Here is a 24064-nt window from a genome sequence, read left to right on the forward strand (position 1 = left end):
CGATGACAATTGAGTCAGTCTGATTTGCGATGCCTTTCGGTCGGGTCGCAGGGTTTTTTCGCATTCGTCGTCGGTGTGCAATAACAACAAAACCTTATCATACCATTTCAGCTCGATAAACATCGTAACTCGTCGTTCGCTTCGTTAATCAGTACCCCACTAAACATGAATCATGTAAAACTCTTAAAAACATCTCAATTAAAAAGTCAGACTGTTAAATCCTTCATCATTTAATTACAAATAATTTTGGTTCTATCTTTCCACAGCCGGCTGTCTAAGATTAAACCATTTCAATTAAAAGTTAACAGCCGATAAACGGGAAATGTCTCATCCGCAGCATCCGATTGCTTGCCTTGAGAATGAAACATAATACCTTCAACAAACACTATGATTTTGGGTCGCATCATCATCTTCTATGATGAATCCTGACCAAACACCCTATCCTACTAACAAATTTTCAGGTTCCTGGCGCTTGTGGGGTGTAAGCACAGAGTAAATCAGCTGCCCTAGTAGCAACCTGCGCTAACTAACATTCCCGTCCCTTAAAATCGAGATCTACAAACTGACATGGCGGGCGCCGTTGGTGGCCAATGACTGTTACCTATTCGCAACTGATCTAGCTTTAGCAATCATGGTGTTTTATCTTTTCAGCGCATTCATACATGCTGTTGATAAGGGAATCACCACTAGATCGTCGAAGCATATAATCAGTAGTGCTGAAAGGATATTACGGTTCTGTTCAGCAACGGAGGGGCAACCATGGGTGATCTCTCATGCTCATGCTCATGCTCAGTTTTTTTTTAAAAGGTCCTATAAACAAAATTTCATTTTTTTGCTTTTTGGGTGTTTTTAGAACCGCCTTGAGTCAGGGGTATTCAAAAACACCCAAAAAGCAAAAAATGAAAATTTTGTTGATAGGACCTTTTAAAAAAAAACTCCAGATATCTACAATCAGATTTAGGAAATTTCGAATAAAAAACTACAATTTCCTTAGTTGATGTGCACCCTTAAGGTTTTTTGAAAGATGTTTCCGTCTGTTTAGTGTGGTTTGTTGAATTTCAGAGTTCTGACAACCTTGCCCATCAGGCAAACAGAAGCTGAGCAATTCTCTGCGAAATCGGTCTTTTTTCATTAATTTAAATTTTCTTATTTTTTTTAATCCTGCTGAAACTTTTTTGGTGCCTAATTTTCCATACAAATTTTGCAGCTGTCCATACAAAGATGATTTAAGAAAATTCGAAAATCTGTATCTTTGAAGGAATTTTTTGATCGATTTGGTGTCTTCGGCAAAGTTGTAGCTAAAATAAGGGCAACACTGAAAAAAAATGATACAAGGTATTTTTTTTTGTGCTTTTTAATTTCACTTTTTGTCACTAAAACTTGATTTGCAAAAAACACTATTTTTATTTTATTTTTATTTTTTAATGTGTTTGTGCCAACTTTTCAGAAATTTCCAGAATGGGCAAAAAATCTTTGACCGATTTATGAATTTTTTAATCAATGCTGATTTAAAAAAAATCAAAATATTGGTCGCAAATATTTTCAACTTCATTTTTCGATGTAAAATTAAATTTGCAACCAAGTACATACATTAGTGAAATTTTGATGAAGTGCACCGTTTTCAAGTTAAAGCCATCAGTTGCAAAGTAACCGCCGACCTTACAAGTCGCATTCTCAACGCCAGTCCGCAGTTTGTGTGCGCGTCGCCGCTTTTTTTAAAATGTGCACCGTAGACAAAAACAGTGTGGTTCTGGATTTTTGTCAACTCCAAAACCAACCAAGCCCAAAGCTTGTAAAAAAATTTCTCGCAGACCTTCAAGTAAACCAAGAAAACTTGCGAGCATTGCAATTATGCAATAGAAGAAAAATAGCCGTGTTGCAGTTCGCCGACTCAGCAATGGCCTCGTCCATCATCGACAAACCTCTGGTATATCAGGGTTGCAAAATCCCGATTTACCTGGACAACAACGCTACGGAAGTTCGTGTGCTTGACCTACCTCTAGGCATAAGCAATGATGACGTAGCCAAAGTGATGAGTAAATACGGCGAAATTTTAACCATCACCAACGACCGCTGGATTAACTTCTTCCCAGGGATCCCAAATGGAGTTCGGACCTTGCGGATGTTGCTGAAACAGCCAACGCCGAAATCAATCACTGTAAACAACGCTGCTGCAGCAGTGACGATTATAGGCAAAAAATCACTTTGCAAACTCAAAGCAAAGAACAAAAAATGTGGGGATTCGAGCAAAAAGGTGAACCAAAAAAGCAGTAAACCACCGACTGAACCTGAGCCAAGCAGCAGCAGCAGCAGCAGCAGAAAAAGCAACAACAGTAAACCAGACCAAAATGCAATGGAAACAAGTGAAATTGCCGAAGAATCTAACGATGGATTCGAGACCGTGCTTTCTAAGCACACTCGCAAATCCCGGAAGCGCTTGCAAGCATATTTGGACGCGGATTACGACTTAAGAACAAAACGAAGAGAGATTGCTGAAGAAGAAACAACAGATGAAGAAGACGAAGATGCCATACAAGCAAAATATTATTACAATAAGTGTTATGAGTTAACGGTTAAATCCTCGAAGGAAGAGGACGAAGAAAAAAGCAAAGAACTTGATAATTTAAGATCCAAATTTGCCCGTAAATATTTGAAACTAAGACAGAAATCGTTAGAAAAAAGGCATGGTATCAATTATTGAAATATAGCCAGACAAGTGATCAAAAACTTTGTAAACTTTCCTCTTCTACTATCCACCTTAAAGAGACGAATGCACAATGGTGTAAAATCTCTATAATAAATAAAAAAAAAAAAAAAAAAAAAGTTAAAGCCATGTTCAGGTAACTTTTTTGAAAATAGTAGCAGTTATTAATTTTTAAATTTGTGCCCATGTTTGCCCACTCTTGAATGAAATATTTTTGAAAAGCTGAGAAAATTATCTATATTTTTCTTTTTTTAACTTTGTTGATACGACCCTTCTTTGCTGAGATATTGCCATGCAAAGATTTAAAAACAGTAAATTAGATGTTTTCTAAGTCTCACCCAAACAACCCACAATTTTCTAATGTCGATATCTCATTAACTTATGGTCTAATTTACAATGTTAAAATATGAAACAATCGTAGAATTTTCTGATCTTCTCGAAAAAAAATTAATAAATCAAGACGAACATTTCCAAAGGGCCAATCATTCAATATTACGTCTTCTTGAAATGTTAGTCTTGATTAAAAAAAAAGTTAAAATTAAATTTCACGAATGTAGGTGGTTTGGGTGATACTTAGAAAACATTAATTTTCCTGCTTTTAAATCTTTGCATGGCAATATCTCAGCAACTAAGGTCGTATCAACAAAGTTAAAAAATGCAATATTTAGAGAATTTTCGCATATTTTCAACAATATTTTTTTCAAAAGTGGGCAAACATGGGCACTTATTTCAAAAAATGAATAACTGCTACTATTTTCAAACAAGTGACCTGAAAATGGCTATAACTTGAAAACGGTGCACTTCATCAAAATTTCATTAAATTTCTTGATTGCAAATTTGATTTTACATCGAAAAATGAAGTTGAAAATTTTTTGCGACCAATATTTCAATTTTGACGAAGAACTTCGTCTTATGGCTCTATACGGGGTAGCAATCCAAAATTTCGCGAAGCGAAATGAAACCGAAAAATGAAACGCCTTCCCCAAGCAGAGGGGAAAATCACAGAAGCAGCGCGGCTGACAGTTTTGATATAAATATAAACGCCACTCCCTCCACAGCATTAGTTTAGTCGGTGGTCTACCACCGAAGCGAGAGGAGCTCAGCTCTTCTCGCGAGCGCCAGCATTCTCGCTTCCCTACAAAACCACGGGAAATATGAAGGCTGGCTTCAGTCGGTGGTCTACCACCGAAGCGAGAGGAGCTCAGCTCCTCTCGCAAGCGCCATTAGGTGGCGTCTTCAGGAACTAGCCTTCCCGCTTCCCTATAAATACCACCTAGCCTTCCTCACATAATGTTAAAAAATCAAGAATTCAGCTAAATGTTTCTTTATTCGTTTTTCGTCATTTTGGTTATGCCTGTTACATTACCACCGCACCTTTTTTTTTTTTAAAATCAGTGTTGATTAAAAATTCATAACTCGGTAAAATATTTTTTGCCTATTCAGGAAATTTCTGAAAAGTTGGCATTTGATGTCCCCAAAAAATATAAAAAAAAATTAATATTGTGTTTTTTTTTTAAATCAAGTTTTAGTGACAAAAAGTGAAATTAAAAATCAAATTTTCATATTTTTTTCATATTTTTTTCATATTTTTTTTAGTGCAGTCCTTATCTATTCCTACAACTTTGCCGAAGACACCAAATCGATCAAAAATTTCCTTCAAAAGATACAGATTTTTGAATTTTCATATATTATTTTTGTATGGACAGCTGCCAAATTTGCATGGAAAATTATATGGGCAAACTAATGATGTAAAATTGCTTTTTTGGGCATACCAAAGGCTTGGTGCCGGATTAAAAAATTTCAGCCGGATTAAAAAATACAAAATTTATTCTTGAAGAACGAATTTTGATCCATTCTTTCAAAAGTTATAGGCAAACAACGAATACAAAATGCTCATTTTAAATAAAGGTAAAAATTGGTTAAACAAAAAAGACCTCCGCGATAATTTTAAGCAAATGTACTGTAAAATGTGTACTTTCAGATGCTTCCAAGAGCGATGTCAAGCACCATCACTTTTTAAATTTATCAACATTTCAAAATGGTGCCTTTTTTGTCGTATTTTGTCTAAAACTTCCTTTTTTTGAAAATCCAATTTTCATTCCATTGGAATAAAAATCTTTAGGTCTATTCCCGTACTGCAGAATTCTGCAATTCTGCACGAAATCGGCAGCCGAGCGTTCCCGTACTTTTCTGCAACAAAAGTAACTTTTCTCTCAGGCAGAACTTCTGCAATGAGAGAGGCAGAAGCTGCAGCAAAACCGTTCCCGTACTTTTCTGCAAGCTCTCTCTTCTCTTTCGTGTTGAAAAGTAACTGCAAGTTGGTGTTGAGTACACGCTTACATAAAATTTGCAAGTTGGGTGAAATCAAGCATTTTATTATTAGTTGTAATAAATTTGATGATTTGTTATTACTAAATTGAACTAGTCTTTTTGAAGGGACGTTTGTATATTTTGAATTGAATTCTTTAAGGTAGTTTTTTTATGTCTGGTCTTATTGAGAACGGGTTTTTTTTATGTTAATGATTTCAGGCTTAGTGCTTTAATGAAATATATGTAATATAACGAATTCATTATTTTTTAGTGTTAACATTTTAACCTGATAAAAAGTTGGTAACTAAAGCTAATACCATAAAAACAAATTGTTTTTGAAAACTTTTAAAAGACACATTTCTTTTGAGTTGAATAAATTTCAAAAAGATATTTGTTTAAGGATAAATTTTTAATCTTAAATTATTTTTGATTAGACTAAATATGTATGTAAACATAATAGGTAAATTTAATTTAATTTGTAAATGAGCTACCAATGTGTATTTTAATAAGAACCAAAATATTTGATGTAATTTTGACGAAATTCCAATGAAGGAATCATAAAGGAAGCATTAGACTATACCAAACAAATAATAAATATAATTGATGAACATAACATGATGAACAACACGTTGTTTACACATCATATTTTATATTCTTTAAAATTAAAATACATTGTATTAAAAATCCAGACTTTCGGTATACTCTACACCACATTTCTCTGTTAAGAAAATGTTCTTTCATCCTTAAATTCTTAAATTATTAAATTTTTAAATGCCGCCATCTTGAATCATTACAAAAATACCCGTTGGAGTCATATTTTAGGTTGGAAACTCAAATTTAGAAATTCGAAATTTTGACGTCTTCGGATAATAGAGTACGAACTATTTTTTTTTTTACATTTGAGTTTTCAACTATTAAACCATTGCTTGTCATTTTTTTAAATTATGTTTGTTAAACGTACCTGCAACTCTTATTTATAAAATTGTTTACCTAATGTAAAAGATTTAAATTGAATTTCTAATGTATAATTTCTACCTAAGCATAATTAATTTCCAGTTACTTAATTTTGATTATTTGTTTTTTAAATAAAATGTTGAGTTGAATAGAACAATAAGTTCTAGAGGTAAACTTTTTTTCATTACTTTTTTTGTCAACCCTTTTTTTAATATTTTGAAATAATTTTAAAACTTTATAACCCAATTTGGGTCTCGTGGCGCAGGGGTAGCGGCTTCGGCTGCCGATCCCGATGATGCTATGAGACGCGGGTTCGATTCCCGCCTTATCCACTGAGCTTCTATCGGATGGTGAAGTAAAACGTCGGTCCCGGTTTCTCCTGTCTCGTCAGAGGCGCTGGAGCAGAAATCCCACGTTAGAGGAAGGCCATGCCCCGGGGGGCGTAGTGCCAATAGTTTCGTTTTCCCAATTTGAGTAAGAAAAGTACTGGAACGCACTACCCAGGCAAAAGTTTTCCCGCTTCTCTCCTTGCAGAACTTCTGCAAAAGAGAGAGATGAAGAGAGCGAGCTGAAAAGTACGGGAACGCGCTGCAAAAAAGTGACTTATGCTGGCTGCAGAATTCTGCAGAAGCTGTACGGGAATAGACCTTTTGTTTCAATGAGCTCGACAAATGTATAATACACATCAAATCGCTACAACGAAAGCCTGAATTGATAAATTATAAAAAAAGCTAATTTTTTCATAATCACCTTAACCTAAATCACAAAAATGACTCTAAAACCTTCCCGTTTTAAGATAGAGTTTTGCGCCATTCAGCAAAGTTGCTCAAATTGGCGTTGCTTACAACTTTTCTGAAGACACCGAAGCGCTATCTTGTCATCCCGCTTAACTAAACGTTCTAAACCACCCTAAAATTTGGACCACCTTAATGTTTTTCATATTAGAAGATGCCCCTATTGACCTTGACAATTTGTCTTGAAGACATCAAAACTCTAAATCTTAACGTGTAGCCGCTATCGATTTTGTCACGCTAGATTCGGACCTTTGTGGTGAATTAGAGGTTGCCGTGGTGAGTTTCCAGTTATTCAAATTTTCCGTTAGTTTGCTGATTGATGAAATTGAAAAGAGATTTCAATCTGTTTTTCTGTGTTTGACCTGAAATATTACCTCTTGAGTGATTTATTGAAATTTTTAATGGTGGATATTGTCTGATTTTACAGTCTTCCCTCAGTGGGAAAAGTTTTACCTTGCTCACAAACTATTAATTTTTAAAAGTTTTTTTACAAACATAAAACACAATCCGCTCAGATTGTGATCAAGTAAACTAGAAAAAGCAAATTCGTTAGGACACGTGTACTTACGTGTTGGGTGGCTCACCTGTGTCGGTAGTATCACAAGCTGTTTGTCAATGTCATGCAATGTTGGCACACGTGCTTTTTAAGCTAAATTGAGATAAGATTGTTGATTTTTTAGTTTTCAATACTTATGATACTTCAACATGTTGATATAACAGGTCATTTGTGTCATCAGTGCAATATTGTCACACGTAGTACATTTTTTCCACTTTTACATGTGTTGTTCAAATTCGTTAATTTCAGATTAAACATTAAAACGTTTTTTTTTCTCTCAAAATGGTACAAAGTGACACGCGTCAAGACAGCACGATCACGTCGTTGCTGTAATGCGAACGGAAAAGTTTTGAATAATTGAATTTGCTAGCCAGAACGAGCACGAGAAAAAGCTGTGCGGTTGACTCTTGGGCAGACTCGAATCGGTGAACTGACCCTTTCCGGCGTGTGGATAAGGCAAATTTGTACAATTTAATTTGGTTTAATTTGAGTTTAATGCTAGTTTTGCATGGAAGTTTGTTGTTTTTCTTTGAAAGTATTGTTGAAGTCATCATTTAAATTAGATTAAAAGATCTTTATTGCTTGTTTTATTACTTGAAATTTTAAAAATATCCCACAAAGTAAGTCATCTTACTGAGAAGGTTCCAAAAGGCCACCGCAAAGTACCACCATATTTTAAAGCCCGTCCTCCCGTTTAATAGCTTGTTTGTCGGCGCGGTCAAACGTAATTTTCATGTAAATTAGCTCCTTGCGAGACGTGAAAGTGCACTTTTCGGTTGGATTTCACCCGCTGTAAGATGTAGGACGTAATATTTGGCACAAGTCGACCCTAATTTGATAATTTTATGCTCCAACGGACGGCTCTGTTGGCGTGGGCAAAGAAGATTGATGATTGGAGTGGAGTCTGAACGGAGAAAATTTAGGTTTTTATTTTGTGAAATTAATGTTCCATTTTCTCAGCTGCTTAGGTTTTTAGTTTTCTTGGTTTTCTTAGTTTTCCTATTTTTTCTTTATTTTATAGTTTTCTTAATTTTCCTTATTTTCTGAGTTTTTTTTAGTCTTATTCGTTTTTTTTGTTTTCTTATTTTTTTTAGTTTTTTTAGTTTTCTTAGTTTTCTTAGTTTTCTTACTTTTCCTAGTTTTCTTAGTTTTCTTAGTTTTCTTAGTTTTCTTAGTTTTCTTAGTTTTCTTAGTTTTCTTAGTTTTCTTAGTTATCTTAGTTTTCTTAGTTTTCTTAGTTTTCTTATTTTTCCTAGTTTTCTTAGTTTTCTTAGTTTTCTTAGTTTTCTTAGTTTTCTTAGTTATCTTAGTTTTCTTAGTTTTCTTAGTTTTCTTAGTTTTCTTAGTTTTCTTAGTTTTCTCAGTTTTCTTAGTTTTCTTAGTTTTCTTAGTTTTCTTAGTTTTCTTAGTTATCTTAGTTTTCTTAGTTTTCTTAGTTTTTCTTAGTTTTCTTAGTTTTCTTAGTTTTTCTTAGTTTTTCTTAGTTTTTATTAGTTTTTTTTGTTTTCTTTGTTTTCTTAGTTTTCTTAGCAGTTTATTTATCCTCCAATTTCCTTTTACAATCTTTCCGTGTTTCAAACAAATTTCGTTTCACCCCACCCCCTTTGAAAGAGGTCAAAAAATTTTCTTTGAAGGATGATAGATGTTTACCGGAAAGTGCGTTCGCTAAGATGACAGTTTAATTTCACTCATCCCCGGCTAAGTAGACCCATAAAGATTATTTCGTCACCATTCCCCGGCTCACTTCTTCCCCCGTGTTGATGTCTTGCAAGAAAAGGGTTGAAAAACGGGCGTGGGTTCACCAGGAGGAGACACCATCTGATTAGCTATCCCAATTTGTAGAAGCCTTTCTTGAGTTGAGATTTTGATGTGGGAAAAAAAAGTTTCGCACGCTGATCGAGCTTGAATTAAAGTTCGACTAAAAATGGAGGATATTTGATTATACCCTTGTGCAGAATTTGCTGAGTTTTTTTCGGGTTGTACCTTTCCCGTTTCCTGATAACAGAAATTGTTCCGGATTTAGGATCAAAGCGGTGCTTTTTAGCTGTAATCAAATTTAGGACTTTCGCCCTCTCATGTTATCGTAACGACCATTCAAAACTCAATAAATTGGGACGGTTCAAGTTGATGAAAGTTGCTCACTGTCCCACTTCCCGTCAAAATTGATGGATGGAATGAGCTTTGAGTTGTGTAAACCAGGCAAATTCTTGCTGACTTTGAATTAGCAGATCAGCAGCCAGCAGTAACATCATAATTGCTAATGCTGGTCGGATTTGCGAGAACGTGCACCATCATGTTTATTTGTCTGATATGAACTGTAATGGGGAATAACATTTGCGTTCATAATCGTGGGGGCTTTTCAAAGGCAGAGCTCCAGCGATGAATAGAGCTGTAACCAACTGACGGATGGGTCTGTTTCTAATCACATGTTCATTTCTCATCGCACAGTAGACTGGTTCAAAAAAAATGCAATTGGGCCAGTGTGGGTTAAAAAAATGTTTGTCAAAAATCTCAATAAAAAACAAATTGGAGTCTAAATTATACCCCACAGTGGTCCAGATCGCAAAATTAAGTGGAAAACGGATTTTCCGAAAAATGGTGAAGTTTTGGAGTTTTGGTGTCTTCAGAAGAGTTGTTGCAAATGAAAAGGGGCAACTTTTGGTTTTGTTGAAAATTAGGGTGGTTCACTATTAGGGTGATTTTGAAAATCTAACTTTTCAGGAATATTTTTGGGATTTTTTTTTCTCTTCTAGAAAGTTGTTGAGCTTGCCAATCCAAGCAACTTTGTCGAAGACACCAAAATTTTATCGCGTAATCTACGCCTTCTACGACCAAATTAATAGAAGGCATCTAAGCAAACCTACAAAATCAGTTTTTTGAATGTGGCGATTCAGGGTTAAGTTTTAGAGAAAAGTGATATTTAGAGGTTTCCATGTGAAATAATCGTTTGAACACAAAATATGACCAAAAATCGATTTTGCGACACTTTGGGTCAATTCTTAGGGCAGATTCAGATTCAGCGGGCAAAATTATATTTGGATATATTTGGACAATTTTTGAAATTCGTTAGGGTGGTCCCATAAGGTTTTCCCTTGAAAATTAGCCTTTTTCAAATGAAGATATCTCGCGTTAAAAGAAAAACACCCCTGGGATTTTTTCAGCGTTAGTAGTGCTGGATCTCCTCCTTCAAATGCAACCTAGTGCTTTAAATTTGGCTTGCGCCTTTTCGAGATATTTAAGTTTTAAATTTGCATCTTTTTTACCTTAAAATGGCTGTAACTTTTGACCCTTAAGTCCAAATTGACCTGTCAAAAAATAAAATTGTTTTATTTAGAGCTCTAAAAGTGCCCCGAATATCACTTTTCTCTAAAACTTAACCCTGAATTGCCACATTCAAAAAACTGATTTTGTAGGTTTGCTTAGATGCCTTCTATTAATTTGGTCGTAGAAGGCGTAGATTACGAGATAAAATTTTGGTGTCTTCGACAAAGTTGCTTAGATTGGCAAGCTCAACCACTTTCTAGAAGACAAAAAAAATCCCAAAAATATTCCTGAAAAGTTAGATTTTTAAAACCACCCTAATTTTCAACAAAACCAAAAGTTGCCCCTTTCCATTTGCAACAACTCTTCTGAAGACACCAAAGCTCCAAAACTTCACATTTTTTCGGAAAATCCGTTTTCCACTTAATTTTGGAACTTTTTGGAAAAATGAAACATTACATAAAATTCCGATAATCTAAAAAACCATTCAATTTGTCTTCAAGTGCAAAAAACGGTTTTAAAAAAATATATTTTAACATTTTTTTTTACCAAATCGATTTGATCAATTCTTCTCAACATAATTCTATTACATACTATTTTTAATTTTTTATTAAATACTGGAAGATTTTTGATCTCATTTGCATAAAAAAGGCACTCTATTATTATGCAGCGATTCCACGTCAAACCAGCAGGATCAAGATCAAAAGTTGCATGGGATTTCCTTGGACTAAGTAGTTATACCGGTTATGTTAAAAAATGAAATTTTTGTGAAATTTTCTGTTCTTTCGGTGTATAAAAGCCAAATTACACATGACGCCATTTTGATTTAGTGCTCATTTAGTGCTTTTTTGTGCCCTATTATTTAGATTTGGTGCCCTCAAAGTTTCCATACAAAACGCGATACAAAATTTGAAATACAAGCCAGATTACACATGCCACCATTTTGATTTTTTTGTGCTTAAATTTAGTGCTCATTTAGTGCTATTAAGTGCCTTATTACCCAGATAACATAATTTTCCATTTTTTTGTCCAGGTTTTCGATATTATCAAAAAAAAAAACATTCTTTTTTCAATAATTCATATCATCTAAACTAGATTTTGCACCATCACGCACTATGAATCAGAAGTTTTTTATTATAGTCCCCTAAGGCTACAAATGTTATGTAAAGTTTTTGTCACCCCGCGGTGTATTTTTCAGAGAACATTAAGACAAAAAATTCGGCAATTCTGTTATTTGGCACCATGAAAGAAGGGCTCTTTCCCGACATTTTGCGGGGTCCGGCGGTTTAGAGCAACTTTTTTTGAAGATTTTTTTTTTCGATTTTATTGGATTTTGCTTCAGAAAAGTCGCTGAAAATCGATGGGTTCATGTTCATATCCCTCAAATTTCTGAAAAATATGCCTTAAGAGACTCTAAGTTACATTATTCAACAATATTTGATCTCCAAAAAATGTTTCTGATACTAAATTTACCAGATTTCTGGCTTTCTTTGGAATAACCCAAAAATCCAACCTGGAAACGTCAAATCTTTGACATTTTAAAATATTTTCGAATCAACCATATTGTAGAAAATAGTTTTCTGAACAATTTCCATAAAAAAAAGTATCAATTTTAGTTTTGTTTAAGCAGAGATATACCAAATTTCGTAAAATAAAAAGTGACTTCCTCCAAAAATTTTGGATTTAATTTCCATTCAAACGATGAACACTGCTTACTATAATCTGGTAAATTTGGGTTGAAAACTTTTTATTTGAGGTCAAATATGTAATTCAGAGTCTTTTGAGGCTCATTCATATGAAATTTGATGGATATGAACATAAACCCATCGATTTCCATCGAATTTTCTTTAGAAAAATCCTATAAAATCGAAAATAAACTTAAAAAAAAAAGTTGATCTAAACCCCCGAAGAAATATTTCGCCAGACCCCGCAAAATGTTGGGAAAGATCCCTTCTTTCATGGTGCCAAATATCAGACTTGCCGATTTTTTTTTTTTAAGCTTGTTCTAGGAAACACACCGTGACCCCCCTTCAAAATCGGTCTGAAAAATCAGGAAATTTTTCAAAAGACTTAACAATTTCAATGGAAATTTATTTGCATTCTACTGCGTTTGGATTCATGTTTAGTATGTTTGGGTTTGTTAAAAAAAAATCGAATTTTCGAAAATTACCACAAAAAGTTTTTTTTTGTTTTTGTCAAATCTTACATTTTTGAAAACTAAAGATTGCAAAACAACTGAACTAGTGTAAAATGCATTTTAAAACACTTTTTACAATGAAATGTTGAGACTATCACTTGGTTATTTGAATTTGACGTTTTATTTCCCCATCCGATGGAAGGTTGGAGTAGATGGGAATCGAACCCATGATCTTCCGCTTACGAAGCGGTCAGCTTAACCATTCGGCCAAGCCTGCTCCACAAAAATGTCATCCATATTAAAAAAGTACTACTTACTATTGATTCAAAATTGAACGTTTCATAGCCCATTTCAGCACTGGTGCAGTTCTTTTTTTTAATCTTAAATGACACAAATATTTGCTTAATTTTTAAGATTTTTTCCTGCTGAATTTGAATTTTAATCCAGTTATCAATTCTTAACAAAATGATAAATATTCAAAAATTGACTGTCAGTGACTAGTTCTCCAGCATTCCTGATCATCGGAATTATTAATATCGGAATAATTGTATTCTTCAACCTTTTCAAAAGTAAGTCGTGATTAAAATTTCTGACAATATATTTTTTGAAATGTTGAAAAAAGTTACCATAGTTCCATTTTTGACATTGAAATTTCATTAATTTGAGCAAAATTCGTTAATCTGAAAAATCAAGTGGATATTTTAGATCAATTTCCAAACGCAAAAACATTTGCTAAGAATTCGAATATTTAGGATGTTAATTTTTCGTGTGGTTTTATAGCCTATTATAAGTGGAAAAGGCTTTATTTACATCATTAAACTGGCAGTATCTAAATCTTGATATAACTCGACATTGGAAACCTTTTAAAAACTTTTTCAAACCGTCGCTTGCGTGCTATTAATTTTTCATTTGAACCCAAAAATAAATATCTTTGTTTTCTATCTAAAAAAACTGATCAGCTTGATAATTTCTTACATTAAAACCCAACCGAAAAAAGTAACAAGCTTAAACCATCAAATTTGAATCATCCTATCGAATACTACTTATAGTGATAATCTAATCAAGACAGTTCCTGGGAAGCATTACGAGAACACATGGAGGAGCTAGCAATTATACTTGCGCAAAAATTACAGAAATTAATGTCTAGCTCTTTTGAGCAGAATGCTTGCGAGTCCTTCCACATTGAATCCTTGGATTAAATTATGTCTTATCTTGACATTATAGCTATGATAAATATGAATTCCATGAATTTCCAATTCTAAGTATATGGTTAACTTTCCATGTTGATTGCACAACTCAACATTTTTGAAGTTGATGTCAGTAAACGCTTCAGTTTCAAAAAGTTATGATAGATTTTGGCTACCTGAACATGCTCCAATCGACAGAATTGAATTTTTGTGGATTCCTTGCCAATAAATAAAATTGTAAATTTTGGTATAAATGCTAAGGATTATCTTAAGCAACCATGCGCACTCACGCTTTTCTATGCAAGTAACAAAAATAAGGGGGTGCGCATGGTTGTGTAATATGATTCCATAGCAATTTTACCCAAATTTAGAATTTTATTTATTGGCAGGAAATCCACTACAATTTAATTCTGTCGATGGGAGCATGTTCAGGGAGTCTCAATCTTTCATACCTTTTGGAAACTGAAGCGTTTACTGACATCAACTTCAAAAATGTCGAGTTGTGATATCTGTCTTCAAAACTGTATTTTTTACTGACGAGCCATCATTAGGTCAACATCACACGAAAAGCAACTGAAAACGTTCTCTTGTTTTCAATTTTTAGCACCAGATGAGCTGGAACCGCTCAACAATGGCAACCACAACGGAGGAGGAGGAGGCGCCACCCCCGGCACCAGCGAGCCAGTTTGGGACAGCTCTCGGTGCTGGAACCAGGTCAAATGCCTCTTCAACGGCATCATCTGTTCGCACAAGTTCAAAAATGTCCAGGTAAGTTTGGCCAATCTAGCCAGTTTGCAACTTATCCCTCCTTAGTGTGCCTTTAGTCTGTAACTCTCTCGTAAATCCCTCAAGTTTGCGTGAAGCTGCCAACAGAAATCCCAATCCCCCTTTCCTGGGTCGTACAGTCTCTCGGTTGTGTGGTGTCAGGGCCACACGTGACATTCCCCACGTGGGGGTTATTAGGGAATTAGGTGCGGTTCCGTTTCGCTCGATGTATCAATCCTGTTTCCGGTGGGGCAACAAAACATTGTGCTGTCGGTGGTGGTGATGTCGTGCGTTTTGTCGTTCTGATGGGGGGGAAGAATAGAGAATAAATCCTTCAGAAAGCAACAGCGTAAGCAAGAAAAATGTTGCACGAGGGATTTTTCTAGTCGGGTGTTTTTATGCTGGTGACACCAGCATCTCGTTGAGAGTTTTTCTTCCTGGGATTATCATATTGTGTCTGAAAAAGTGTTGTGGGGTTGTATTGTTTTTTTTTTTTAGTTCCTGAGCATATAGAAAACTGCCATCATTGCATATTCGTTTTTCAATTCAAAAAGTTTTTTTTTATTTTTTTTATTTATTTACATGTGTTTTGATTTTTTATCATTGTTTGTCGTGATTTTATTATACTATTTTATTATTTTTTATTTTTTATCAGCTTTTTTAATTTGATATTGCTTGGTAGTGTTGCTTAACATTCTGGCAATTTTAGGTATTTTTTTATTCAGCTTGATGATTTTTCATGAAAATTACCATGAGGACCAAAAATCTTTGCCGGAAAAAATGTCACGAAATATTGTTAAGACAAGTTATCACAGTTTTAGTCAAAAAAGTGATTTTTACCCGTTTTCGTCATTTGAGCAACTCTCTACGAAATCGGCCGATTTCAACCATTTTTATTTTTTGTATTTTTTTATTTGACTCAAACTTTGTGAGGGCCTTCCCTATGAACAAATAAGCTATTTTGTGTCATTGGTTCACCCATACAAGTCTCCATACAATTTTGGCTGCTGTCCATACAAAAATGGTATGTAAATATTCAAACAGCTGTAACTTTTGAGTGAATTTTCTGATCAATTTGGTGTCTTCGGCAAAGTTGTAGGTATTGTTGAGGACAATTGAGAAAAAAATAGGTACACGAAAAAAAAAAATTGCAGATTTTTTTATCAACTTTTTTTTCACTAAAACTCAATTTCCCAAAATACGTATTTTTTTATTTTCGAGATTTTTTTATATGTTTTAGGGGACTAAAATCCGCAACTTTTGAGCTATAGAGAAACATGGTCAAAAAATCTGCCGCCAAGTTATGAATTTTTGGAAAAATAGTGATTTTTGAAAAAAATCTAAATTTCATGCAAAAACAAATTTGAAGTAATTTTTTAATGCAAAATTGAATTTGCAATAGAAAACTACTTTACAATTTTTTTGATAAAGGTCTTCGTTTTCAAGATATAGCCACCGAAAGTTTGATTTTAGCAAAATATTTGCACGACCATTTCTAAAAATATTTTTTTCGAAAAGATCGGAAAATTTCACGACTGTTTCATGCTTTAACATTGAAAATCGGACCATTAGTTGCTGAGATATCGACATTAGAAAATGGTGGGTTGTTTTGGTGAGACTTAGAAAACTTCAATTTTCGTGTTTCTTTTTCTTAAAGCGGCTGTATCTCAGCAACCCGAGGTCCAATCTTCAATTTCTCTTAGACAATTTTATAGCAAATTTTCTGAACTTTTCAAAAAAAATATTTACAGAGATGGTCGCTCATGGTCACAATTTTTAAAAATCGAAAAACTCCAAATATTTTGCTAAAATCAAACTTTCGGTGGCTATATCTTGAAAACGAAGCCCTTTATCAAAAAAATTGTAAAGTAGTTTTCGATTGCAAATTCAATTTTGCATTAAAAAATAACTTCAAATTTGTTTTTGCATGAAATTTAGATTTTTTCCAAAAATCACTATTTTTTCAAAAAATCACTATTTTTTCAAAAAATCATAACTTGGCGGCAGATTTTTTGACCATGTTTCTCTATAGCTCAAAAGTTGCGGATTTTAGTCCCCTAAAATATATCAAAAAATCTCGAAAATAAAAAAATACGTATTTTGGGAAATTGAGTTTTAGTAAAAAAAAAGTTGATAAAAAAATCTGCAAATTTTTTTTTCCGTGTACCTTTTTTTTCTCAATTGTCCTCAACAATACCTACAACTTTGCCGAAGACACCAAATTGATCAGAAAATTCACTCAAAAGTTACAGCTGTTTGAATATTTACATACCATTTTTGTATGGACAGCAGCCAAAATTGTATGGAGACTTGTATGGGTGAACCGATGACACAAAATAGCTTATTTGGTCAAAGGGAAGGCCCCCACAAAGTTTGAGCCAAATCAAAAAATACAAATAAAATCCATTTCCGGTTTTGGTAGAGAATTGCTCATTTATCGTAATAAACCCCAGTTTTTATGTTCAAAATATCATATCTTGGAATCGTGTTAATGGAATTTTTCTCAGTTTTTGGATACATCAGTAATCAAAGGCTAAGCCAAAATTGTAGGAAATTTTCTCAACTCAACGAACATATTTTTTTAAATTGATATACAGCAATTCCCCACGAAAACAGCAGGATTCGAAAAAAAAGTTCTCCGACCGGGCTCAAAATTTTTCTGGGGGTTCCTTGGCCGAAATAATTAGACCCGTATTTTTTTTGTTTGGCCATACGGTGACCTACACCGTGTTAGGGTGGTCCAAAAAATGGCCATTTTCGTCGATTTTCGCAAAAACCAACATTTTCGAAAAATCATAACTCCGCAACATTTCAACCGATTTTAGCTGTCATGAGCGCAAACGAAAAATAGTTAAAAGTTTCAAATATCTAGTCGAAAATGCTATTTTGAAATTCTCGGGGTCTGAAAATATTTTTATCAGATTCCTCGGAAAATTTTACATAGCATATCAAAAAATTGTGAAGTTGTGTTTTCAATATTCCGAGATACAATTTTTTGAAAATAAAAACTGGAGTTTTCGATGCGCCGCGCGCAAAAACGGGAAAATTACGAAATCGGCAAAACATCGATTTTTTTTCTCTAAAACTGATATAACTAAAAAAAATCAGCGATGACCTATACATGTTTGGGTACCAAAAGTTGCAACATCTATAGGTCATCGCTGAAATTTTTAAGTTATCGCAGTTTTAGTGAAAAAGAAACTGAACATTTCTAAAAAAATACTTCAAAAAAGGATCATTATTTTGATTCAGAGGAAAAACATAAACAATCAGTCTTCACAAAGTACACAGCAAAAAATCCGATGGTAAAATCGCATGCAAAAGCATGCACATCACCTTCGTCGAAATAAACACTTAATATTACACACTGCATGTACAATTTTTGCAAACACAAAAAAAAGTTGCAACCGACGGGATTCAAACCGAGCATCAACAGTAAGGACAGGCGCCTTAGCCCTCTCGGCCATCAGACCGATGAAAAGCTGTAGGGATAAACGCATACATGAGCTTGACATTTCGGTCAAGTAGGTTTCCCATACTGATGGGCTACATATTTCAGGGTATAAAATCACATAAAATTGCATAAAATAATGCAATATTTATTTTACACCCAGGCCTTTTACACGCAGCTGGATTACTACTTTTTTAGCTGTGTAACCGAATTTTTTTTACAAGGCATATAATTTCAATAATTGTTTTGAAATTTGCCAAACAAAAAGTTTTTTAAATCCGTTTTTAACTGGAAATGAAAAGGGGATAACAAAGAGTTAAACAATACTAAATCTTGAATTAAACATTTTTTATCAAGGATCGCTTAAAAAAATGTTCCCAAGCAGCTTTTATTATTTCCAAAAAAAAAAAAATTGTAATTCCTTTAAAAAACATTTTGTTATAAAGTTCTTTTATATTCTTTGCAAAAACTGATTTTCAAATTCAACTCAATTTATCGAGTTGTCAGTATTTCAATGATTTTAATGTGTTTTCGAATGAACGATCCAGTTAACCCTCTACAACCCAACCCCGCCTCTAGACGGGCTTCGATTTAAAAAATCGCCAAAAATCCATTTTTCAACCAATTTTTGATCTTCAAAAGCATTGGAAAGAAGAACTTTTAAAATTTTGTAAAATTTTAGGGTTGAAAGTTTGACTTGTTTTATGTGACTTTGCCAATGTTTTTAAAAATGTAATTTTTTTAGGTGTCAACTTTGGCTGTGTTTTTTACTAACATTTCCTATATTATAAGGAAAAAGGAGTATGCAGTAATTTTTCTAGTGCCCCAGACTATGCCTCTACGCATTTATTTACAATTTAAATGATAATGGTTCCATTTTATAGCAGAAAATGTGAAAAAAATGCAAAAAATTGAAAAAGTTACTGTAAAAACATGAAAAAATTAGATAGGCAAAATGTAATGATAGGAGGTGGTAGAGTAGGCCAAATATTACCAAAAACAAACATAAACTAAACAAGATAAATGCAAATTAAAATACTAAAAATGAAACAAGAAAAACATAAAACAAGAGAAGTAAAGTTTTTCGTATAACAAAAGTTGATCAAAATGACCTCCTGAACACGAGAAAAATAAAAATTTTCGAAAAAAAAATTTGGGCAGTAGAGGGTTAAATAAAGCTCCATGTTTTACCACTCATTTTATGCGAAATGTTTGTTTTTTGCTTTTTGAATATAATTTTTTATATATTCAATACGTAAAAAGTATTTCTATTTTGCTTTCAGAACGAAAAACATTTGGACTTTATTTGATATTTAAGTTTTTCCGCTAGATGATAATCAAGATTAATCTTTAGTAATTTACCATTAATTACAATATGTTTAAAGAAATCAAACATTAAAAAAATATGAAATGACTTAATTAAATTACGTTTAGCCAAGCATGTTGAAATCGTTTTTTTCTTCAAATATTTAAGGAATGTGACAAATGTTCATACTGGTCATACTCATTGAAATTATGTTGTATTTTTATATTGGGTTTTCAAGCTAATATTTTGTTGTTTAAAGTTCGACGTTAACTTTTATTTGATGAACTAAACTTATTTGATTCATAAAAAAATATCATGAAAATCTTTGGGAATTGCATGTGATTAAAATCCTCCAATATTTATTAGGATTATTAATTATTTAAACAGCTTGATTTTCAAATAACGGAAAAAAACCTTTTATTTAAAGTCAAGTGAAAGGTTTTTTTCCGTTATTCTAAAAGAAGAATTATGTGAAATAAATATCAAATTGTACATGATATTGCAAAATTTATTTAAGTTTGAAAATATTTTTCAAACAAGTATGCTTGGGATTCCCGACTTTTCCCAACTTTTTGACCAAAATCACAAATTCTCGACATTTTCCCGAATTTTCGGGGATTTTGGCGAATTCTCAATTTTTCCTGACTTTCCCGATTTTCCGACTTGAGTGGCCACCCTGGGAGACGAAACTTTATTTTTTTGGTTAGATTCTCAAATTTGATGAGTTATAGGGTCAAAGTAGAATCGCTGTATGGTATTCTGTGAAAATTTAAAGATTTTCCCAAAAATTGCAATGTTGAGAAGTTCTATACGAAGTTTGCGTTGTTTCATAACAATTTTCTGTTTTTTTTTTTAAATTTGACTGTTTATAAAAAAAGAAATATTCAGCGCGAAACATTTATTCATGCTTTTTCAATGGCTCAAAAGTTCCGCTTTTTTGTCCCCTAAAATATATTTAAAAAAATCAAAATCAAAATAATACGGATTTTAGGAACTTGAATTCTTGTGAAAAAATATAATTAATAAATCGTCAAAAAATATTTTTTCCCGCTTTGCCGAAGACACCAAATCGATCAGAAAATTCCTTCAAAAATTACAGATTTTAAAATATTTACGTCCCATTTTCATTTGAACAACTACCAACATTTTATGGAGACTTGTTTGGGTGGCCCCCACAAAATTTGAGCCAATAAAAAAAAATTGGTTGAAATAAAAAAAAAATGTGTTAATGTTTACAGAAATTTATGATTTGATAGTTTTGTAGATTTAGTTGAAAAAAATAACAAACGCCTTTCCAAAAAGTGCAATTTTAAATATCTAGTTCCACCGGCATGAACCAGCTCTTTCCACGAATTCAAGCAGTTAGAAATTCTCGGAAAATGCAATGAATGCATACGACGAGGACGACTTTCAACGTAAAAAACGGCAGGTCGTTTGCATTGCTCTCGTTTGTGTTTGCTCGTTTCTGTGTTTCGCTGACAATGCTCAAAAATCCACCACCTTTTTAATGAACGGTCCAATTACTGTCAATGCTAACTGGTTGTTGAACTGCAGTTTAGCGTATTTTTTTTTTAATTTTTATTTATGGAAGGTTTTAAAGTGTTAGCGCAGTTTCCAACAATTCCACAATTTTTTTTTTCCTCGACAACAACAACTTGCAGTAATTGTACTGGGGAATTGTGCAACAGTTTGACACCACGTCAAAGGTCCTCCAGGGCTTCTGGCTGGATGAAGTGTCACTCCGCGCAGTATCTATGCAACTGGAAAGAGCACACAATTAAGCTCCACAGCAGCTAATTGCTTCACTTTGCTCGGAGCTGGCACTCCTCAGAAAGGGATTATAATTTGCTTTTAAATTGTGGCTTCTTCACCTGGAATGCTGACGGTGAAGAAGTAGCAATGAGTTGAGCTCACATTGTTTCAGTTTCAATTTTGAACTTTGCCCAAGTTTCTCAATATTAAAGTTTATACAAACAACGCTCAGCGCTGCTTTCTCTACTCGATTTCTATTTTCTTAGAATGGAACTTATTTTATGAGAAACCTACAGCGCAGTGCAACTTTACGAGAGTGTGCATAATTCAAGGTGAAGTGCAATTTGCAGTTTATCCTTTCTTACTTCCCGGGAAAAGATTTTCCTCCAACTTTTCCACCGGGATTTTCTTTCGTCAGCAGCTTTTTTTTCCCCAACCCAGGTAGACACATTATCACTATTATCTTGAAGTTCGATCCACCGCTTCCCTCCGGTTCAGTCGGTGTGTTATTAATCTCTCATCTCATCTCGACGAACTTCCATTATCGAACACACAAGAGGTGCAGCATCGGGTGCAGGTACAAAAGGGAGTTCAAGCAACAAAAGGAGCACAAACTCTGCTGGTGCACGCGGGTCGAGTTTCCAGAAGCTGTGAACAAACACGACGTAAATAGAACTTGGACTTGCTGCTGGGTTGGGTAATATACCATCAATGATGGGGTGGAAACGGATTACGCCGAAGGAAGGTGGGAAAATCTCGCTAAAGAAAACTTGTGAAACTACAGTATCGAACATGTGCTCAGTTCGGAGAAAGAGAATACTTAGGATAGTAAAACTCTTAAAATAATGGCAGTAACCTTAGGCTGGTACAAATTTTATTTAAAGTTGTTGTCTCCCCCCACCCCACCCTTCTTTAAAGTTAGCCCGAAAAATCAGGGGCAAAAAATATGTTTTCAAAAAACTTCAAAATTGTATGGATATTGAAGTGCAATTAACTCAAATCAATTTAAAATGCATTCCCCTGCGTTTAAAATCATTTTTAGCATGTTTGGGCTCTTGGGTCTTAAGAAATTTTTTTCGTCAAATCTTGCATTTTTTGAACACTAATGATTGCACAACAACTGAACTAGTGTAACATGCATTTTAAAACACTTTTTCCATGCAAATGTTGAAACTATGGCTTGTTGTTTTAATATTCATATTTTTTATTTTTTTCTCCCCCTCCCCCCCTCGACTCCGGCCAGAGCCGTGGGACAAAATCTTTGAAAAATATTTGCATCCGCCTTATTGTATAAAATATGTTCAAATTCGACAACCGTTCGTAAATTAGGGTATATGGCCCTATTTTGGACCTACTATGCAAAGCGTCAACACATTTCGCATGGTTCTCAGGAACGGTATAACCAATTTGGCTCGTTTCAGGATTGTTTTGTGCCCTAATTTATGCTTAACAAAGTGTACTATTGAAAATTGAAAATAATCTAACCATTTCATTGTAATAAGCATTTCAAGTAAAACATTTTTTGGATGCTTTTTGGACTTATTGAATGTATTTTGGAGACATCGCTGAACCTATTTTGGACCCACACTCTGATTGGTTGAAATTTTGACAACTCGAATTGCGGCGTGCGGCGGCAACACGCACACTTACAAAAAACTCGGTTTGATAAATCAAAGGGCCTATCCACGATTGTAATTTGGAAAATATTTATTTCAGAAATTAAATAATTATGAAAAAACAATGGATTTGAATTTGAAAACATGTTTTAATTATATTGAATGGACACGCATCTTTAGCAGGTCTCTGTCCTATTTACAATTTGCGTATTCTTACGACCTAATTGTTCAAGAATTAGAACATAAAAACAACCCGTTATTAGTCACAACCCGTTATTAGTCGCAATAAAAACACCATAACTTAAAATTAAATGAATGACAGAGATACATAACAAGTTACAATGAAAAAAGGTTCTAAATTTTGCGCAGAGCTTAAGTTCAAATATGATTAAACAATGAAGAAATTTTAAAGGGAGATTATAGCTTGTAACTTGGTGTGAAACTTTCTCATCTGTCATGTTAAACTTTACAGTTGCTTGACAAAAAGTTTAACTACATGTTGCACTTTTAAAAACAATGTAATATTTAAAAAAAAATGTTTGAATACCAGGGTGCCTTTGATAGTCATAGTTTGTCTTGTTTAAAGCAGATTTGAGGTGTTCAAACATTATTTTTACTTTGAACTTACCATCACTTAGGTTGCTGATATAATTTTTAAGAAAATCATTTTTGTCAATATTTAGTTAACTATGTTTATAAGCTTTTTAACATAATACATATAAATTTTATGTAAAATTGTTAAAAATTCAGAACTTTGCCTGAAATTCGAAGATTGTCCAGAGAATCCAAAAATGCATTCCGTTTTACGATTCAAAATCATGTTCATTGAGAAAATCATGACACTTTGAGAAAATTAAAATAATGCTATTTATCAACATTTTCTTAATAATAGTTAAGGCCGTTGCAAATATTTTTCAAAGTTTATGTAGCCCCCCCTCCCCCCATTCAAAATTGGTGTGAAAAATCAGGGGGCAAAAAAGAAAATTCCAAAAAACTTCAAAATTTCCATGAAAATAGAAGTCTAATCAACTGAAAACAATCTAAAATGCATCATTCCGCAATGATAATCATATTTAGCATGTTTGGGATTGTTTAAAAATTGTTTTGATTTTTTATGTAATTGCAATGTACAGCACCGCAAAAATTTTATTTTTCGCAAAAAAATAAATTTTCGTCAATACTTAGATATTTTGGAAACTAATGATTGCAAAACAACTGAACAGGTGTATAATGCATTTTAAAACACTTTTTTCATTAAAATGTTGAAACCA

The 24064-nt window shown here is 33.5% G+C and overlaps 1 protein-coding gene across 2 annotated transcripts in view; it reads left to right on the forward strand.

The window, feature by feature from the left end:
* Positions 1–24064, forward strand: part of LOC120425210 (adenylate cyclase type 6) — a 283171-nt gene that overhangs the window by 150823 nt on the left and 108284 nt on the right. For both annotated transcript variants that reach the window (XM_052711139.1, XM_052711138.1), the window contains one exon: positions 14508–14671. In XM_052711139.1, coding sequence (XP_052567099.1) covers positions 14508–14671 — 164 coding nt within the window. The remainder of the gene's footprint in view (positions 1–14507; positions 14672–24064) is intronic.

Source organism: Culex pipiens, chromosome 3, assembly GCF_016801865.2.
Source record: "Culex pipiens pallens isolate TS chromosome 3, TS_CPP_V2, whole genome shotgun sequence".
NCBI classification, from domain to species: domain Eukaryota; kingdom Metazoa; phylum Arthropoda; class Insecta; order Diptera; family Culicidae; genus Culex; species Culex pipiens.